We start from the raw sequence: 22669 nt of genomic DNA on the forward strand, positions 1-22669 counted from the left end.
TTGATCATTTTGTCCCAAATTAGAATTCAAAAAGTCCCCAAATGGTGTGGCGGCTATAATGTTGGTAACCGTGACAAAATTAGGATCCGTTTTTAATTTCAAACAACGCCACCATGACACAGCATTTGAAAGTGCACAACGCACATTCCATAGGTGTACTTCCTACATTCATATTACACGCAATACAACAAACTATTCAATATATATAATTTAAACTCAAATTTTTTTAACACAATGCAACAAATTCAAACTAATTACACAACAACAAACTTGATATAAACTAACATAAATAATAATAATTAACATAAACAAAAAAAATCTAAAACTTACTTGAGACTCCGCCACTCTATTTGCTACGTGTTGGATCGATGTTGACGCTAATGGTGGGTGTTCCTTGATTTCACAACGAGGTGGAAAATTAAACCCAAGTTCAATTTCGTCCTCGTCGCCCACATTTTGCGTTCTTGATGACGATCCTTTTTGCCCCTTTTTTTGGGATATTTTATAACTTCCAAACTATCTACTACGCTCTTCATGTGGTGAGGTTGGTGGGGAATCATTGGGGGGTGGAGAAGTCATTAGGAATTGAAGAAATTGAAAAAAAAATTGGTAATGGCGGCCAGAAAATCGCAATGGAGGCGCTGGAAGAAAGTGAAAATGGGCTTGTTTTGTGTCTGTGATATTTGACTCACCAGACGGGATGCTACATTCCGTCTCGATCAAAAAACTTCCCGACGGAATCCAACATCCCGTCTGAGATTTTTTTTTCACCTTTGCATTGCACATCTTCACCTTGCTTTCCACCAAAACGGTGAAAAGAGAGGGAAAAACTACCTACGGGAGGTGATAGGGGAGATAAATCCACCTGCATTGGGAATGCTCTAAGCATCCAAGGCCAATTAATTCACTTTTTTCCCCCTATCAATCCAATGCCAATTCACAAAAACGGGCATCCAATTTTTACTTATTTTTTAACAAAATAAACATAGTTGATTTCTCATGTAGGCACTCCATCTGTCTGCCGTCTAAATTGACTAACATAACAAATTTTTTTTAAGGAAAAAACTAATTAAACAAAGTTTTTTTTTTTGTGAATTGGTCTAAACTTGGAGGCCTACAAATTTATTTTTTTTCCATCAGTTTTTTATTTATTTATTTATTTTCTTTTTCATGCTAAAAATCTCTTGTCCGCCAATAATTTAGTGTCTATGTAAAATTTTGTTAGTTAATTTGGACGACAAACAGACAGAGTACCTACATTGTTACAATTGAAATCAATGATGCCCATTTTATTATAAAAAAATGTTGTATGTCTTTTTTGTGAATTGGCCTAAAGTTGGATACCTACAGATTCATTTTTTAGCTATATTTAGTGATGACATGTCATTTGTAATGATGCTTAGATTAGAAACACACAGTACGTTGTTTTATATTACCTCCGTTGACTTAATTTACAAACTGCTATTACTCTCCATTTGCTGATCACCAATGGTATCTATATTAACAATACAGAACAGTGTGGGCCCGCAGGGCCCCCATCCTACGGCTCTAACAAAGTTTTCTTGCTTATGGCGTGGACCATCTAACTCATACTGGACTGTCTGCTGCTTTACACATTAACATCCGACCTCATGAGATTCAATTTAATCTAACTCTCCTGACCGTCTCTCTCTTCTCACTCTCTTCAAAATCATCCGAATCCTTTAAAATCAAACAAATCTAGGGTTCAGTTACCTTTCAAACAAAGTTACCTTTCAATTAGAATCCTTACTCTTTGCCATCCCGATGCTCTACCCCATACACATAGTAAGTCTTATTGAACATTTTACTCATTCTTTAATTTCGTGTGGTTTTGAACTCGCTAGAAACCTGTGGAGTTCTTGGTGCTTTTTTGGTTAGCAACTTTTCTATTAGCAAACAACTATATGAAATACTTTTTTTTTTCTCTTATAATACCCAATTTATTTTATGTAAGAGGGAGACTGGGGTTACTTCTTTGCATGGGGTAGATTAAAGTTTGCTGACAAGTCAGTATATTGTTAAATGGTTATCACATTGTTATTTCATATTTAAGAAATGCATCTTCAAAATTCCTCAAACTCATCACAAACTAATCTATACTTCTTTGCATGGGGTTGTGTCTTGCTGAGTTGCTGTCCTTCCCCATTAGGTTTCTTCAAGGGTAGTCAGTTCCTAAGTTAAGCTCTGAAGGTGCACTGGTTCGCTTTCTTGCTCTAGCTTGTCTTAGCTGAGGAGACTGACAGTCTCTTCAGTTGCATTCTTTTAGTAGCTACAAAATCTAGTCACTGTATTGGTTGGCTTTATGAGTCATTAGTTTCTTTAAGTATGTTAAGTCATCATTAACCCATGTTATATTTACTACTTTAACATTGATTTAACGTAATGTTTTTCGACAGGTTTTTCCTTGGGTCGAATAAAGTTATACAAGTGTTAGGTCTAGGCTTTATAAAGTCTCCAAGGTTTGTATGCATTCTTGTCTTTTATAATGTTATATTTTATTTTTTTCTAATGGTTAGTTATCCATAATTTAGCTAATGTGGTGTCTACTGTTGTGTCGCAACAGTGAAAGCAAGCAAGGCCTATTTTGATACAACAAACTTTTGTTTTTGGTATTAAAACCTGTCAGATGCAAATCCTTAAAGCTTTAATATTAAGTTTTTATTATTCACAGTAACTTGACAGTTTTGTGCAACTTTGTAACTTAACTACTGGAGTGACTTAATTGACAAAGAAAGAAAGGGAGAAACTTTTATCTTGGAAAAACAATACAGGTTAGTTCAAATGCTTAATTGTCACAACTCATTATGCTCTATGGATGTCAGGAGTGGATTGAGCTTTGGAACTCGCTTCCGTTGTTCCACGAGTATATTGGGACTTCACTTTTTACATCCAAGTACTTGTAAGAATGATGCTCTTATTGTGTAGCTTAATTTGAATTATGTGATGTAAGATGGACATATTCATGCATTTTACGTTCATGCCTTCTTCTTCACAGCCTCCCAAATGGCGGACAGGGGCAAGCGCCCCATGAATCCTTGCGAGGATCCTTCAAACCATGAGAAGCATAATTCTGGTCCAGTCCAAGATAGGCTGACCCTTCAACCACCACCTGCCTTTCGGGTACTACTTCACCTTCTCACACTTTTCTATTATTTTGTTATGAATTTTACTACCCTTCGTAATTGTGCGATGTTCGTTGCTCCTAATTATTAACTTTTTTTTCCTTCTTTTGTATTGCTTAGTATTGACTTAATCTTTTCTGATTTCTCTTTATTAAGCAACTCACCCGACCAAATGTGGATAAGGGCAAGCGCCCAATGCACCCATCTGAGGAACCTTCAAACCAAAAAAGACGTATTTACATTCCCCCCCAAGATAGGTTGAATCTTCAGCCACCTCGTGCCTTCCAGGTCTTACTTCGGTGACCTCATGACTTACTATCTATACATCATTGCTTTGATGCATTCCTCTTATTTTATATTTTTTTATTGTTCAGCGCCCAACGGCTGACATTCCTCCATCTCTTCAACCGTCACCTGGTGCTCAGGTCAGATTCGAATTGAACTTCCCCTATTAATATTGTCAGTGTGTTTTATTCTACCATCGTCTACGATTATTTCTCCACCAAACTCTATTATAGTGTCTATTGTGTTACTATAGAGCTCTTACTTTCTGTCTTTTTTTTTATTGATTTTATTTTTGAAATTTCATATTGTTTCCTTTGCTATAGATATTAACAAAAAGACTGATGGCACAGCATGTTAGAAGGGAACGAGAAAAACACCTTAAACAAAACAATGACTCACATTGTTTGTTTGCACAATCTACCACACCAGTCTTACCCAGTTTGCAGCGGCTGCCTGGGTCCTCACAAAATATCCTTCCTCCAAATCCACGTACTCTGCCTCAAGCTGTGAGATGCCCAACTCACCATAGCCCTATTACACCTATTCCTGGATTTGAGCTACTCACTTCCTCTCAATCTCTTCAATGAGTCATGAGACATCTTAATCCTGTCAGGCTATTTACAGATGTCCTCCCATCATGTGCTCAGACCGATTCTGCAATGGCTCATCAAAATGCAAGGTATTTAAATAGGCAATTATTTGTTACTTGTATGATCTGACTTTTACAGTTAACTCTTACATGTATTCTCTACAGCGTATGCCCCCCTGAGTCTTCAACCTCATCATTACTTCATGTGATACCACAACCAACAACATCAAATGGTGCTTCAACATCGCATCACCAAAATGCAAGGTATATGCCTGTTCTTATCGAAACATTGATCATTGTTTGCACCTTCGTCTAATTTGTTGACACGTTAATATAGGTTATGTAGACAACAACTACTATATTTGACATGTTCGCTATTATGTAGACAGCAACAATATGATGGAAATGATGACATGACAGACGATGAAGATGATGTACTTCCTTCTAATGTTCTTAACCGTCCAATTGAACAAGGACATCACTTTTTAGGGGAAATGAATGTTCATTGTCCTTTCTGCCATGCATTTCATTGGAAAGCCGAACGGTTGAGTAGATCGTCGCTAGCAAATCCTCGGTTTGGGACTTGCTGTTTACAATGGAAAATAAAAATTCCTCCATTGCAGACGTTACCTGCTGCCCTTAAAGCTTTGTATGAGGGAGATGATCGCAAATCAAAGTCTTTTCGAAAGTACAGAAGACAATACAATCAGGCGTTTGCATTTACAAGTCTAGGTGCTGATGAACGTGTCTTTGTTGGTCGATGTCCACGACCTTTCACTATACATGGAAAACTACGGCACCGAACAGGAGCTCTTATTCCTGATCCAGGTAGACAGGCAACGTACTCTCAACTCTATATTTATGATCCAAGTGCAGCATTGGATATTCGACAGCTTCGGAATCCTAATCTGGATGTAGATGTTCTTAGGATCTTGCACGAAACTATGCTCCAATATAATCGTTCCTCTGACACTTTCCTCCATGCATACGAGGTTCTTAGATCGGCTTCTGTTGGGAATGATGAAAATCTCAACATCCATGCTTATTTACATTACAGTGCAACCACTGATAGACGCCGCTACAACTTGCCATCAGCTGATGAGATTGCTATTATTTTACCTGGAGATGGCAGTGAGTGGGACAGTATGCGAGACATTATGATTTATCTTAAGGGAGGAAATGAATTTGTTCATATTAGTGAATGTCATCCAGCTTACTTACCTTTGCACTATGTGTTAATGTTTCCTCGTGGAGAGCTTGGGTGGTCACCAGATCTAAGACGTTCCGACCCCTTAACTTCAACCACCACTGCTGACCGCCTCACACAGATGGACTTCTATTCTTACTTGCTGTTTCAGCGCCCCAACGAATATTCTTCTATTCTGCAAGGGAAAAAATTGTTTCAGTAATTCTTAGTTGATGCATGGGCTGCCACTGAACAAAACAGATTACGGTACTACAGATTTAGGCAAGATGTACTTCGTGCTGAATTATATCAAAATCTCACTGATGTCCCAGCAAAAACCTTAGATCCAGATCAAGTTGGAAGGCGGGTAGTTCTACCAGCATCATACGTCGGCAGTCCAAGGCATATGTTTGAGATATTCCAGGACTCAATGGCTATAACTCGGTTCAACAACTATAAAGATATATTCCTCACCATGACTGCGAACCCGCATTGGGATGAAGTTATAAAGGCCTTGCAAAAGAACGAAACTGCTACTGATCGACTGGAAGTGGTAGCCCGTGTGTTTGAACTAAAGAGAAAAGCCTTAATGAGAGAGATCAGAGACAAGGGTGTGCTTGGTATTGCTGTTGCACATGTTTACACAATCAAATTTCAGAAACGTGGTCTACCACATATGCACGCCCTTATATATCTTCGACATCAAGACAAAATTCGTGTGCCTGCTCAGGTTGACCACATTGTTTGTGCTGAATTTCCTGATCTAGATACTGAACCTGAATTGTTCCGCACTGTTATCAAATGTATGGTTCATGGGCCATGTGGCTTAAAAAATCCAAGTTGTCCATGTATAGTAAATAGGCGTTGCAAAAATCAGTATCCCCGTGCTTTCGAAAATGTTACGACCATGGATAAGACTGGATATCCTATCTACCGTCGTCGTGACACTGGCAAGAAATATCATGTTAGAGGGCATGAAGTTGATAATAGGGATGTTGTTCCATACAATCCTTATCTTTCTAAGATGTTCGATTGCCATATTAATGTCGAAGTTTGTGTCGGGATATGTTGTGTCAAATACATTCACAAGTACATATTCAAAGGACACGACAGGACAACAGTGGTGTTCAATGACTTGGATGAGATACAACAATATTTGGATGCACGATATATCGGGCCACCTTAAGCGGTTTAGAGGTTGTTCGGGTTTTCTCTTCACCAAGAGAAGCCGTCTGTTGTGAGATTAGCACTTCATCTCCCTGGAATGCACCGAGTAGTTTGCAATCCTAATAAATCAATGGATGCTATTCTCTTAAGGGCTCAACAACAAAAGTCAACTCTAACTGCATTTTTCGAGCGGTGTGCTTCAGATCCTGATGCACGAGGACTTACATATCAAGAATTTCCAGAACATTATGTTTGGAGTAAAAGGTGGCATAGATGGACAAAAAGGACTCAAGCACCTGCTATTGCTAGAATGTACTTTGCAAGTCCTAACTCTGGTGAACGGTTTTATTTGCGGTTACTTCTAACTGTTGTAAAAGGTCCGCAATCCTTTGATGATCTAAAGAGAATTGGAAATGGTCCTCCGCTTCCTACTTTCAAAGAAGCGTGTATTATGCGTGGACTTCTTGAAGACGACAGAGAATGGGTGCAATGTTTACAAGAGGCTGCAATCATGCAAACTGGGTATCAACTTCGTCGACTTTTCTGTATTATTCTCACGGAGTGTAATCCAGTGCAACCCGAAGCCTTATGGAATGAATTTTGCAAAAGCATTTGTGATGACCTCCCACACAAGCTTCAAACCATGTTCTTCATTCCTCATATTACAGATGCCCAGGTACAAGATTATGGCTTATTTCTCCTAAATGATATTCTCTACGAGTCAGGTGGTAGAACTCTTGCTCATTTTCCTACAATGCCGCTCCCAATTAGAAATTGGAGCTTGGCTGTTGGGAACAGACTTATATGGGAGCAAAGACAATTTGATCCACACAATGAAGAGGCACACGCCAATGCCATCCACTTAAATGCTGAGCAACAGTTTGCATATAGTGAAGTGACAGATTCAGTAGCTCATAACAGTGGACGACTATTTTTCTTGAATGGAGTAGCTGACACAGGAAAAACTTTTGTTTACAACACCATTGCTGCTACGTGTCGTACTCAAGGACACATTGCTATTATGGTAGCTTCATCCGGAATAGCTTCTTTGCTATTGGCAGGTGGTCGGACTGCTCACTCGACCTTTTGCATCCCATTAGATATTATGGATAACTCTGTATGTGGGTTCAGTAAGCGTTCACCCCAAGCTGAATTATTCAGACAAGCTAACCTAATCATATGAGATGAGGTCCCGATGCAAAACAAGTTCTGTTTGGAAGCTGTTGATCGCACACTTCGTGATATTCGAGACAATGACAACCCATTCGGGGGGATTACTGTGGTTCTTGGTGGTGACTTCCATCAATGCCTACCAGTTATACCCAGAGGGGCCCGAGAGCAAATTGTTCGTGCTTCCTTGCAATGCTCTTTTCTTTGGAATCACGCCAATGTTCTCACCCTAGTACAAAACATGAGATTAGAGCGTGGCACTTATGAGAATTTACTATTTGCAGAGTTCTTAACAAAGGTACAAAAATTTATGTCATAATATATAATATTCCTATTAGAATTCTCATTATATTCTATTTCACATTTTATGTCATCAGGTTGGAAATGATCCTGAAGCGGTTATTGAGCTACCCTCAACGATCCATCATTGTGTAAATCTTTAGGACCTGATTTCTGCTACTTATCCTCATTTGGATGAAACTTCCACTGTCACCCCTGACTATTTAACTAAACGGACAATTCTTTCTGCGAGGAATGATGATGTCAATGCCATTAATGCAGCAGCTTTACGCATGTTCCCAGGAGAAACTAGGACTTTTCTGGCTGCTGACAAGTTGGATGAGGCAGATGCAATTAATCCAAGAAATATTAATCAGTATCCAAATGAGTACTTAAACTCACTTGATCCCACGGGTCTGCCACCATTTCGACTCAAGCTAAAAGAGGGTTGTCCAATAATGTTGATGCGCAATATTGCCCTAGAGATGGGTTATGCAACGGGACTCGCTTGATGGTGTTGCAATGTCAACCACACGTTATCTGGGCCACAATTCTTACAGGTGAAAAATCAGGTAACCGTTTATTTATTCCAAGGATCTCTTTGTCACCTTCCTCTTCAGATTTTCCTTTCAATATGACAAGAAGACAATTTCCTATCCGTTTGGCTTATTCCATGACTATAAATAAATCACAAGGACAATCCGTGAAGTTTGTGTGAATCGATCTTCGAACTGAAGTTTTCAGCCATGGCCAGTTATATGTGGCATTATCCAGGTGCACTTCTGCAACCCGCATAAGTATTCTTCTACCTCCAAACGCTGAAAAGCTTACTACAAATGTTGTATACCCTGAAGTCTTGCTTTAAGCATTTGTCAGGTCAGTGCATAACTAATTTATTTTCCTTATTATTTGTTTTATTTTATTTTCATGGTTGTTTACATTTACTTATTCAACAAGTTGATCTATTTGCACTCACTTTATTATTAATTCTTTTTTCCTTCTTATGTATTAAAGCAATCCAACCGACCAAATGTGGATAAGGGCAAACGCCCAATGTACCCGTCAATAAAGACATATTTCTATTCCCCCACAAGATAGGCTGATTCTTTAGCCACCTCATGGCTTCTAGGTGTTAATTTAGTCACCTCATGGCTTACTATCTGTGCAACATTGTTTGTTACATTGCAATTACGCCTATTATTTATTTATTTTATCTTTCGTAATTGTTCAGCACCCCCACGGATAACATTCCTCCCTCTCTTCTACTGTCATCTGGCGCTCAGGTAAGAATTGAATTGAACTTTCGCTATTAATATTGTCTAGCCATTACTAAAAAAATGACATATTATGACGCTTGTTTTTTATCTATCTTGACGACTTTGTTAAAAGCCGTCAAGATAGGTGTTTTAGTAATATTTTTATGACGGCTATTGCAATATTATGTCGTATATGACACAAGCGTTAAGAAAATATAATAAATTTATGACAGCTATTGCAACATTATGTCGTGTATGACACAAGCGTCAAGAAAATATAATAAATTTATGACGACTATTGCAACATTATATCGTGTATGACACAAGCGTCAAGAAAATATAATAAATTTATGACGGTTGTTGCAACATTATGTCGTGTATGAGACAATCGTTAAGAAAATATAATAATTTTATGACGGTTGTTGCAATATTATGTCGTGTATGACACAAGCGTCAAGAAAATATAATAATTTTATGACGGCTGTTACAATATTATGTCGTATATGACACAAGCGTCAAGAAAATATGATGGTGTTTCTAAAATAGTCAAATTAGCAATAGAATAAACCGTGAACTTTCTCACAATTTTTTGGGCACTAGCTGGGTTGGACCATTTTCGCTTTCACTTAAATCGTCAACAACTTAACAAATAAAAATGGCATTCAATTAGGGTATGGTAGCTGTTAGGTAGACTCCACTTATTTAGACTCCAATCTCACTCCAAATCCATACCGTTAGATTCTATTAGCATCTAATGTTACATTATTATTTCCACGCATTAAACAAATCCTAAAAGGGTATTTTCAGTAGATTGATTCGTTTGAGAAAATTAAAACTTACGAGACAGAAAAACCCAAAACCTTTCTTCTCCAATGACCAACCCTTCTCCATCCTCCATCAACGCCGCACAGTGAAAGTCGCAGTTTCTACCACAAAGAAGGCTGACCCAAAGGCGCATGCCTTGAAGGCTGCCAAGGTAGTGAAATCAGGTGCGTCAACTCTAAAGAAGAAAGCCAAGAAGATCTGTACCTAGGTTACCTTTCATCGTCCAAAGACTTTGAAAAAGGCGAGAGACCCCAAGTACCCTCGCATCACTGCAACCCCGAGGAACAAGCTCGACCACTATCAGATTTTGAAGTATCCGCTCACGACTAAGGAAGTGGCGGCCTAACTTCAAGCCGGCAGAGGATGTTATCACCAAAGTTGCAGCATGGGTTCGCATTCCAGGACTATCTCTTGAGCTCATTATGGCAGCTAGTCTAGATCGATTCCTAAGAGGATTGGCAAATCTTTCTTTGTTAAGACAGAAGAGACTCTGACTCTTTGATCAACCAAGCTGAAATACAGATCTCATCACAACACTTGTAGTAACCCTTTAATCGTCTTAGCCGTGAAAGTTATCCCAATAGTCAATCCGCTACACCCCAATGTTACAAAACAAGGCTTCGCACCTTGTGTGATATGGGATCATCGGATTTGTCGAAGATAGCCTGCTTTGAAGGACCCACGGGGTGGTAACTAAGATCAAAAGAGAAATCAATTGCCATACATGGCAAAGGGTGAATCTCCTTACTAAGCTTTCAGGAAAGTAAGCACTATTCTCAGATGCTACGAGCTTTACGCACCTAAGCTTAGTCTTTCTGCCTGATATCCTTCCCTGACACACAAACTTAATGAGTAAAGTCTAAGCCTAAGGATCACAACTAAATGTAGAGAGATAGATAAGACTCTTCCCTCGCATCTGCAATGAAGAAGATCGAGGACAATAACACACTGGTATTCATTGTTGATATTCGTGCTGACAAGAAGAAGATCAAGGCTGCAGTCAAGAAGATGTATGACATTCAGACAAAGAAAGTCAACACATTGATCAGGTGAATGCTCATATTTTGCTTCTAATTGTTTATTTTTTTTCTTGTGCACACCTTTATGTTTAATATGAACCCATGTGTTTGGTAATACGAACCGAAGTTCTCTATTCTTCTTATTTCATCTGAAAAAATCATTTTTTTAATTTTCTTGTTTTTTTTTATATATATATAATTTTTTCGCTATTGTTTTATGTTTCATCAAATATGATGGTTCAATTGATGGCATACGTATTGCACGCAAGTGTAATACCTGGAATACCTGGTTAACAAATGCAATACCTGGAATTTATGAAGCTATGAGTTTTGCAGAGATGCTCAAGTAAGTCTTATTTTGATTTTTTTTCATTAAGCGGTGATTTCCGTTTTTTAATTATTATTGGTTATTCGTTCCTTTATCTTAATAATGCATAAAATTTGGATATCAGTTGCTTGAAATTTAGATAAGAAAGTGAATGGTGTTTGAATTCCTGAGTGGTTTCTAATTAATGAGAAAAGTTAAGGTATATAGAAGAGTGAGGCGTCCTAGTCTTCAAATGCCCTAAAGCAGATTCTATTGTTGTCCAATATGGAGATTCCTCAATTGTGCACCTCCGTGCATCACAACTCTGAAACTCTTTTTATGTTTTGCTCTGACAAAGCACTTCATCGTTTACTAGGATACTGAGTTGAAAGTGATTTTGGTAGTTTAACTATCTAAGAAGACACGATACTGATGGCTAGTGCGTGGCTTGGATTCTCTGGAAAACTTCCAAGTCTCACCCATATTATTATTTTGTAAAGAACAAGTAAGCTATTATTGTCACGAACATAATTTTTAACTAGTTTTGCAAAGTGATTTTGTAGTGGGATCAAAACACTAGCATTGGGTGAAGGAAATAGAGTTGAACCAAAATGGCAGCATGTCCAAGTAAATAAGCATTACTTGAATACATATATATCTTTTTTTTCCTTGTATCTGGGTTGTTTGTAGTATTTCGGTTGCATTTGTCATAGCTATGTAGTAATCACTTTGTTATTATCTGTTTATCAAAGTATCTCGTTTCACTGCTTCCTTCATTTTTTTCCTTCTCTCGATTAATCGATATCCCACTCTCGATTTTTTTTCAACACTTGGGTATAAAACATCAAAAAGTTACATTGTTTCAACATTTATGTCAATGGCTTGTTTAGATGTGGCTTGGCCTTGACTTAACTTTGTTGTGTTTGTTTATCTTGTTGACTCTTTTTTTTTTTTTTTTTTTTTTTTGCCTGAATGATTTAGGTACACCAGTAGCATCCTGAATGTCAATTTAGTTTGTTAATATGACATAATTTTTTTATATTGGTATATATCATAAAGTTTTTATACCAGTCTTAGCGGTTGAAATTTGGTGCAGGTCTACTTGAAACCAAGTTAGCAATGGGTGCATATCTTGGTGAGCTGGTTCTTAGTAATGATGTAAAGGTTGTTGTTGCTAGAAGGGTGGGTTCTTCACTGGTGAACGTCATGAGAAGTGGCAACCTGCAGTCAAGAGAAGCTGCGCTGAAGGCTTTGAATCATATATCATCTTCTGATGCCAGTGCAAAGGTGTTATTAGAAGTAGGGATTCTGCCCCCACTTGTCAAGGACCTTTTCACTAGTGGTGCAAATTAGCTGCCCACACGGTTGAAAGAGGTCTGTGCAACAATCCTTGCTAATCTTCTCTTGTAGAAGTCGTTATATGATTATATTTTTAGTTTACTTATTAAACAAACTAACACATTCTTCTTTATATTGTTTTTTAGGTTATAAGTAAGATAACATGGTAGATCAATTAAGTTTGTATGAGATGGATCGGTTGATTAGCAATTTGTTGGATGGGTTATATAAATTGCATTGTTGTTGGATTATGATACTTGATTTTGAATCAAGTGCTTGAGTTATTTTATTTTTTTTATCCGTGAATAAATCATGTAATATGAATAAGTGTTTGGAATGATTTATGTTGGTAATAAAAGTATGATTATTGTTTCCATAATGGACTTCAGTTGTCAGGTGTCTGAATGTATTGGTTTATAGGAATTTATTTTCAGATTTACAGGAAAAAAAAAACAAAAAAAAAAGTTATGACGGCTTCCAAAGAATTGTCGTGCTACATACCAATTCTTGACAGTTTTTAGTGTTAATTTCTTGACGCTTTTGTTTCTTAGGGTGACGCTTAAATAAAAACAGTCATAAATGAAGGTTTAGTTCTTGACCTTTTTTTTAATAAACTATGACGGTTAAGTAAAACATGTCATGCAAAAAGATCCAGTTATGATGTTTATAAATGAATTTTTGTCATATTAAATTCGAGCTTTGATGTCAGCTTCTCTAGATCCGTCATCAAATTTATGACGTTTTTTGTTAACTTTTATGACGGGCTCTATAATGACGGTTGTTTTTTAAACGAAAAAATGTCATTAAACCTGTTTCATGACGGCTAAAAGCCGTCATCACAAGTCATTTTTTTAGTAGTCTCGAGCGTTTTATTCTACCGTTGTCTTGCTTTATACTTTGTATACCCTGAAGTCTTGCTTTTTTCGGTTCAGTGTGTAATTAAGTACTTTCTTTTCCTAATTATTATTATTTTTTAAATATTGTGTACATCATAAATCTGCTTATTTATTTTGGGTTTTGTAGTTTTCCATACAACACATTTATTTGCAGCTACTAATAATGGTAAGAGTGAAAATATTGTTTAGGCTGAAAATGAATTTCTTTTTCTTAAATTTTAAGCTAATTCACATTTGGTATTTTAAAGAATTAATAAAAAAAATTCAATATAGGAGCTATTGGCTATTTGTCAATTTGCTCGATGTCATATTCATATTGCTGGATGGGCGGGTTGAGGAGTGTGTTAATCTCCTTAGTGCTTTAAACTGATAGACTATCTTTTCATGATGACTTTTATACTTACATGTGGCATAATGGTATTGCACTTAGTGTTATTTGTTTTGTTGCTGAAGCCATTGCAAAATTCTCTCTATTCTCTTTTTCTATTTTTTTTTCCCTAGTTCATAATGACTGGTACGGAAAGGGTGACAAATATGCTTCTTTTGCAGTTGCAGTAAATGATCTAAAGTGGGCGCAATCGTGCCAAGGCATGGAGTTTGATCCAATCAGGCAACACATACATTTTTGCCCATGGAATATGTCTACTGCCATGACTGGTCTAGGGTGAAAACTAACACTTTCTGCTTTAGATCGTGAGATGACATCTTCTCGTCCATCTTCTCGAGGTACGTCATTGTTTTTGTGGATGGATACATGCTTAGCTACTGGTTTGCTTCCTTGAACCATCATATTCTTGCCTCCTTATTTACACTTCTGAAATTTTCACAGGCCAATGATTCCATTACTTCAGTCCAAAATCATTTCAAGTCTCCATCAACAAAAATAATCAAAACTACCACTACTAAAAAAAGGGCTTTCTATGACGGCTATTTTTTTTCTACCTTGACGACTTCCGTATAACCCGTCATTATTTCTAACTCACCATTAATTTTATGACGCTTGATGTCAAATGTTGACGGTTATAGGTCATGCGTCATAAATATATGTGATGTTTTTTATCAATGTGTCAAGTTAGTGACTAACAATTGTATACTTATCGTTCATTTTATGACGCATGATGTTAATGTTGACTGTTATACGCTAGCCGTCATAAATATCTTTGACGTTTTTTATTAATGTGTCAAGTTTGGTGTCTAATTTATGAGTTCATTCTCACAAACGTCAAGTAAAAAATTGTCTAACTTTTTCCTTCTGGCACTAACCGGTGTTTAATTAATTGTCTAACCATTTGGAAACAATTAAAACCGAAACCATTGTAACCGACTGGTCGAGTGAACTGTAAATATGAATAATCGGGTTAAGTCTTGGGTCAGTAATAGTATACCCATAGTTCGTGATTCCGAACGAAACTTCGGAATTCTGCCCGGAATTTCAGGTTTTCAAAAAACGGAATTCCAAATAAAGAGTCGAAATATCCGAAATTTCAAATGTGATAGGGGTCGAAATTTAATGAATTTTGGAATTTGGATTTGTCTGAATTCCGAAAATTCCGAAATTCCGAGAATTCCGAAATTCCGAACTATGAGTATACCCAATTCTTAATAACCAAACTCTTTTGTTCTGGTAACTCAATAACCAAACATCCCAAATAACCAAAACTGTGATTCCCTATCTAATACCGAAGGTAATAAAATCAATATGGAGAAAGAATTTCCCCGCTCAACAAATATACAACGCGCGCTTTCTAATCTAATTCCCGGATTCTCCTAAACCCTAACAGTTTATTATCGTAAGTTGTCAAATTGGGATTGGAGATTGGTTAACGCGCGAAAGAGGTAAATATTCCCCTTCACTCTGATTCATAGGGATTTGCTTTGGAAACCCTAGCATAGTATCTCAATTATATATAAATTTAAATGTCTGCATCTTTTAACTCATCTTGAATTTCAGAATCGTAGCAGTGTTCTCTTAGAGTCGAACTTGGAGTGGAGTACGTTGATTTTGCCAAGGAAGTGATTTCTTATTAGCAAGTAAGATTTTACTTTTGTTTTTTTGTTATCTGTTAAGCATTCTATAAAGGTTTTAGAATGTTGTTTTGATTTAAAATTTCATTAAATAGGGTGTTTGGAATTTTTTTAAAGGTATTATCTATACATAACCTGTTTTGGCTGCAATCTTGTTTAACACGTATCTGGATTCTGGATTGCTTTAGTGATTCTTTTTGGGTACTCAACTGGATGCTTATTGCTGATGCTATTTTCTGTTGGTTTGTTTGTAAAACTCTTCTGAACCATGCCATAGTTTCCGAGGGATGTTTTAATGAAAACAGACCTAGAAGAACAAAAGTACAATGTCCCACCCATATTTCCTAAGCTGTACAAACAAGTCCCATCTAACCAAGAATGATCAAAAGGAACATCTTAAATTTCTCAAACACCTAAGTCCATATCCCTTGCTATATGGAGGACGTCCATAGAGGACACTTTCTGGAGAAGTATTTCTTTCGTTTCTTACTTAAGTATGCAATTCTTGTGATATACTGATATGTTTATCCCCCTTAAAGTTTGTTTAGTTAGTGGCATTTCGAAATTGGTGCCATAGTCTTTTTTTGGTACTTCCCCGTTTGCATCTTTGTACCTCCTTGGTAGTCATATATTTGATGCATTTGTGCAGTTGATGAAATTAAAATGCCATAGATGTATTGGTGAAATTGACTATGATGTTCTATATTAAGTGCACACTACTTGATTGTTTTATATCCGAGAAGCTTCCAATCCCTTTCTCCCCTTGCTCGTTGTCTTCTCTGTACTATCTCGTGACCAGTGTGCTATAGGTTTTATAGGCTTGTTTGTTGGTATTACCTCTTCGGACTTATATTTTACTTGGTTTCAAGATGTGTCCGAGTTAATTGATCTTGGTTCGGACTTCGGTATTGATTGGACAGCGGTCCCGTAGTGGAAAGGGCACCCAATGTACAAATGTTGTCGAGCACTTTGGTTTCACTCATCTCGCCGTGTGATCTTCTTCGAGAAGATATCAAATCAGGTTCCGCGAATGGGTAAGAGTCTATGCTCAAGTCACCTATGCTATTGTTAGTACAGAAAGTTATTTTTAAAGTGGAAAACTATGATATATCCTTTGATGATGTTGGCTAAATGCCAAATTTAGATGGATATGCTAGATAGAGAAGACTCACTATGGATAATGCTCTTATTGGACTAAGCGGTGTAATTCATCAAACCTCTAATGCCACCATCGCCCAATAGCATAAAAATTAGGTGTCTACGAATTGGTGCCATCACCACTGATGGGCTCAACATTTATATGCTAAAACCTAAGTCACATTGACATGGACACGTGTGTCGGTGTCCTACACAGATTTGGAGTGTCATCTGTCCAACACGGGACCTATACAAATAGGACAAGGGGACACACAGCTAATTAAAACGAAAACTATTACTATTCTTTAGTTACACAACTAATTATTGGGCTCAAAACCTTACAAAATGTTTCCTTACAAATCAATAACTATGAAAGTGACATATCATCGAGTCGTAAATCTGTTAATAGATTAATTTCTTAGTCATTTGGAATATAGAAAAAACCCTAGTTTGAAGTAGTATGCACAGCTTGTCCGTGTCTTCGATATGAGTGTCCGTTGTATGCACAGGTGTCGGACACGGATTTTTTCAGAATATGAAGTATCCGTGTTACTTGCGTTAAAATTGATTGAGTCGCGTTAACAACAATGATCACAAAAAGGAAGATCCGATGCTAAGATCACTTAATCTTTGTTTCATGTTTTCACGGGAATTTATAATAAAATCATGTTACATTCTCGGAAAAATATGTAGTCCCCGATGAATTCACGGTATTTCGTTCAAGACGGCCCGATGGAAGTGGTTTGCACTTGGCCGTTGACAACTTATCATGTAACTTTTCAATTAGTACTTCCTATCACTCAATGATTTTGCAAAAACATGATGACATGTTTCTTAAAAAGTTTTTATCTTTAATTTTATTTTTGATTTTTATTTTACACTTGTCTACAATGCTTTGTCTTTGTGTGTATATGCTTCTGTGTTTGTTGGGAACCATCCTTATGGATCCGTTATAGGGCAGCCACTCCCCGGCTTTGACGAATTAAATTACAGTTTTCCTAATACACCATCCTTTTCTTAAACTGGGGATTCTAAGTGTCTTTCCTTGCCACAGCATTACCATGATACGAGAACATGATAAAGGAAGGAAAAATTGTCCCTTCAGAGGTCACCGTGAAGCTTCTCCAACCGGCAATGCAGGAAAGTGATAATGACAAATTCCTTATTGATGGATTCCCCGTAATGAAGAGAACCGTCTGCATTTGAGAATGTTGTAAGATTATTGCTTCTCTAGTAGGTCCACATGATCAAATATAAATGAAAAATGACAAGAGAATGAAAATGAAAATGGAACTTGCAATCAAGGAACAATTTATCTTGAATTATCATTATCACTAAGCACACATCCTCGTTTCCAAAATGCAATGTTCCAAATTTACAATGAAATTACCTAAAAAAAGATGTTGTGCTTAATTTGTTAGATATTGTTAGTGTAAAGTCTTTTATCCAACTAATTTCTTTGTAACTCTTAGTTTCCTTCCTTGAATTATCTCACGCAGGCCGAATTATCGTGCGAATTTGTACTCTTTTTTTGACTGCTCGTAAGAAGAGATGGAGAAGCGACTTCCAAGCGGGAACCGGGTTTTGAAATGAAGCTCTTTGTTAAACTCTTTATCTATTTTAATTGTCACCTGTTTCCAAGCTGTTTTTTCTACTGATCTTTCTCTATTAAAAATTGTATTATTGAAAGTCTTCTCTTTTTGAGGATTGAAGGGAAGGGTTGATGATAACATTGAGACAATAAGGAAACGGTTTAATGTTTTTGTGGAATCCAGTCTTCCTGTGATCGAGCACTATAGGTCTAGGGAGAAGGTTCATGTGGTAAATTCTTGTTCAAGCTTCCTTCTTGACCAACTCTGCAGCTTCGTAATGCAAAATCTCATTATTATTATTATTTTTTTTAATTAGATTGATGTTGGAAAGCCTATTGAAGATGTTTTCAAGACTGTCAAAAACATTTTTACGGTAAATGACATTTTTGGTATTTTACACTTCACTGTCTGTTAATTTATAGATCTGTTACTCTAATCATGAGTAAAAAGGCTGTAGTTCCCACATACGTATCCAACGTTAAGCGTTGGAGTATCTTCACAGGGATAAACAGGTGCTCCCATAACACAAGAAAAGGCGTACATGCAAGTTAAGAACAATTTAACGTGAATGAAGCACACTCTGAGTGGTACAACGGTTCATTTACCAATTTATTTTAATTTCAACTTTATTCCTTCTAAGAGCATGTTGTAATAATTTATTATTTATTTATTGTCTTTAAGAATGAATCCATATTAGAATGCATCCATTAGGTAGGAATTATGACGTTGATGAGCGTTCTAAGTGTGAAAGACCGATCTAGAGTAAGAGATTGGTTTCGGGGCGCTGCAACTACTTGATTTAACTGGCATTTGTCGAGATGGTTAAGTAGTCGGTGCCACGAATCAATATCTTTTAGTAGTTGGGTTTAAGGATGAGGTTTTAATATATGAAATGGAAGTATATTATTTGATTTTCAGGTTAGGACAGGTTGTAAATTTATGAAATGTTGGAAATACAAAGGAAACTCTGTCAAAATTTCTTTGAACGCAATGTTCAAAGGGGTGTTTTATTTTTTAGTTCTAGTTGGACTCATGGGAGTCAAAACCGCTCACGTCTTGGTTTATTAGATGGTTGAATATTTGGATCGAGTTCTTTTATCTGAATATTCAATTGTCCGAAAAATCGGGGCGCTACACATATGGATACATGACCAAAGGATTTCCTAATTGTTATTTTATTTTTCGTTTTGTCGAGATAAGTAGTCTTTATTAGTAGAATGCATGCCTAGTGCTTACCAGCTTTCATCTAAGTTCTGAATATTAAGTTTCAATTTAAGATTGAAGTCTATCTAAACTCTGTTGTTAAATGAAACAGGCAACGTATGTGGCATTTGTTTGTTGCCTTGAAGAATGGAGGTGGACATCTACTTGGGAATTTTCTAACAAGATTTTCTTTCTAGCTAGTTGTAAGTTCAATGTAATGTATATTTTTTGTATTGTATTTTTCTTTTGGAGGAAAATGTAAGTACAATGATAGAATGAATACTATATTCTATAATAGGAGTGATGGTGTACATGTGCATTTTATGGAGCAATTTGTTTTTTTAAATGTGTTGTTATTATGCAGTATATTTGGCGGGAAAAATATAATAATAATATATATATATTTTTTTTTAAAAAAAAAAAAAAAAAAAAAAAAAATGACGGTTTTAGAAGAACTATCATAGGGTAAACTATTTGTTGACGTTTTTGTTCTATAAAATGACTTCCCCACGAAGAGTCAATGGTCATTTCTTGACGGTTGCAACTATAATTTATGACGGTTACATATGAGGTGTCATAGTAAAATTTACCTACAATGACGCTTTAAAGACTAATATATGTCATAATGGGAGGAACTTTTAAGACATCTTTCTATGAACTGTCATAATTTTAATGACGGTTTTGGTTGACTTTTTATGACACCCCCAGTAATGACGGCTAGTTTTTCAATCAGAAAGTGTTATGATATGTATTTCATGACAACTAAAAGCTGTCATAAAAAGCCCTTTTTTTAGTAGTGTATCCACAACTCAAGATAAGTGATTAATGTCCACCAGCTAGAGGTTCATGCATGGATGGCTTGGTTGGGTTGTTGAAGAGGTTATTAATTGCATTCTTCACTCTCGATTTGGGAATAGTGTGTTCTCCGGTTCCGGTTTCAATTATTGTTGTCAATGTGCTTGAGACTAAAATTTCATGCGAATGCTACAATCTCTTTATAGCCACATTTTGAATTTCTCATGATGATGATCCCAATGTCCCGCCTGGTTTTGGTTGCTGGATGTTAGAAGTCACTTTGTATGGTGCAATTTACCCTGTCTGCGAAATTTTCAGCGGATTGCTGCTGTCGTGATGAAAAGCTTCCTTAGTATTCATATTCACACATGCCTTAGTTTCCTTTGAAGAGGCACTAGAATCTTTTATTATTATTATTATTTTTATGGTGAAAAAGGCCTAGAATGAAGTTGGTTTTTGGTTTGAACTGTGAGACTTGACAGGTTCTATTTTCATCCATACCCACAATAGGTATGAACATTGATTGTTCATACCTACCCATGCAGAACATCAGCTATGAACATTGATTGTGACTATAAAAACATGAACCCAAAACATATATGAACAATAACTGTTCATACCCCAAATTATGAACATTACCTATGAACAATAGGTATGAACAAAACAGATATGAACAATAAATGTTCACACCCAAAACAGATATGAACATTGATTGTTCATACCCAAAAAAAACATGAACCCAAAACAAATATGAACATTGATTGTTCATACCCAAAACATATATGAACAATAAATGTTCATACCCAAAACAGACATGAACATTGATTGTTCATACCCAAAACATATATGAACAATAAATGTTCATACCCAAAACATATATAAACATTGATTGTTCATTTTTCGAGGTAGCGCCGCAGGTGTGTCGAGGTCTTGTGGGCTGTAGGCACAGGCATATCCTAGAACTTGTACCTACTGATTGAAATTTCGGGAAACCCAAAATCAGTAATTCTAAAGAAAAAATGACCACGTCCTTACCACGTCCGACGGGCGTCCATGCTGCAAAACTATTAAAGATAAATAGCTACAAAATTAAGTTTAATATTTCCTAATCAAACTTTAAAAACATGTTATAAGTCTTAACAAAGGAAAAAATGAAAAAAATAAGTTTTTTAATATTATTTTGATTTATTTTTTATTTTTTTAGGTCAAAATCCGCGTCCTGACTGTGTCTTGACCCGCGTCCTGACCATGTTGACCACATCCTGACCATGTTGACGGGCGTCCATGTTGCATCCGTGTCCGCGTCCGCGTCAGACGCGGACACAACCTAATAGGAGGTGCGTCCGTACTTTAGAGGCTATGAACAATAGGTATGAACAGAACATATATGAACAATAAATGTTCACACCCAAAAAAGCATGAACCCAAAACAGACATGAACATTGATTGTTCATACCCAAAACATATATGAATAATAAATGTTCATACCCAAAACATATATGAACATTGATTGTTCATTTTTCGGGGTAGCGCCACAGGCGCGTCGAGGTCTCGTGGGCCGTAGGCACGAGCATAACTTCAAAGATTGGTGGACGTTTTTCTTTGATAACACGAGGTCACATTTTTAAATAAAAAATATAATAAAATGAGATAGGACAAATTTGCGGTAGACACACCTGGGCACCCTAAGGCTAAACAAAGATCAGTTGATCATGGTACCAAATAGGGGTGTTCATGGGTCGGTTTTTACTGGTTTCGAGTTGCATTCTATTTTTAATGGTTCCTATCAGGGTTGGTTATTTTATTTTATTTTTAAGAAAACCCGAAACTATACCCATTAATTAAGTTGGTTTCGGTTTTTTTTTTGGGTTATATATTATTATTACTAAAATTACGTTTTTAATTACGTAACAGATATAAAAGTTAGTTTTTAGTGCGACAATAACACTTATAATGGTCATAAATTCGATAATCTTTGAATTTTTTAGAAAAACTTTAAGTACAACTCATAAATTGTGCGTACGCATGTATTAATTTCCATTTTAAATCGAACAAGAGTACATTATACCATACATACATACGATCTATATAAATATATATTACACACTAAATTTTAACATATACAGTGTATTAATTAATTCCGGTTCAGTTTTAATTCCGCTATTAACATTTTTAAACCCATAACCGCTATAAACAGTTCTAATTCCGATTCGGTTTCGGGTAATTAGATACCCATACACACTCTAGCTCCCAAACATATATAGGATACTCACAAAATAATATTTTCTTTGCTTGGGATTAAGAAGAGATAATCAAAAGCTCCTGCACATAACTGCAAAGTTTGGTGGACGTTTATGTTTTGTAGCAGGTGGACACATTTTAAAACAATGGAATTGAAAATTAAGAAATGAGATATGACAAAGTTCTGTTAAACACACCTAGGCAACCAATGGATAG

At 36.4% G+C, this 22669-nt stretch overlaps 2 protein-coding genes and 1 long non-coding RNA gene across 4 annotated transcripts; all 3 read left to right on the plus strand.

The window, feature by feature from the left end:
* Nucleotides 1-4430: 4430 nt before the first annotated feature.
* On the plus strand, nt 4431-6389 carry LOC147514318 (uncharacterized). The gene is made up of 2 exons (XM_086592542.1): nt 4431-5422; nt 5480-6389. Exons 1-2 carry the CDS (start codon nt 4431-4433, stop codon nt 6387-6389), a joined length of 1902 nt encoding a protein of 633 aa, XP_086448668.1.
* A 111-nt stretch (nt 6390-6500) lies between these two features.
* LOC147514319 (uncharacterized) lies at nt 6501-7553 on the plus strand. The gene has a single exon (XM_086592543.1). The coding sequence runs from the start codon at nt 6501-6503 to the stop codon at nt 7551-7553; it is 1053 nt and encodes a 350-aa protein (XP_086448669.1).
* A 10647-nt stretch (nt 7554-18200) lies between these two features.
* LOC147514320 (uncharacterized) lies at nt 18201-19763 on the plus strand. Of its 2 annotated transcripts, XR_015213178.1 has the most exons (4): nt 18201-18443; nt 18531-18587; nt 18717-18801; nt 19530-19763. It is a non-coding gene; the product is annotated as an uncharacterized LOC147514320 (long non-coding RNA). The 2 variants fall into 2 exon arrangements; XR_015213179.1 differs by lacking the exon at nt 18717-18801.
* The last annotated feature ends 2906 nt before the right edge of the window (nt 19764-22669 follow it).

This window comes from Coptis chinensis, chromosome 2 (assembly GCF_015680905.1).
Source record: "Coptis chinensis isolate HL-2020 chromosome 2, ASM1568090v1, whole genome shotgun sequence".
NCBI classification, from domain to species: domain Eukaryota; kingdom Viridiplantae; phylum Streptophyta; class Magnoliopsida; order Ranunculales; family Ranunculaceae; genus Coptis; species Coptis chinensis.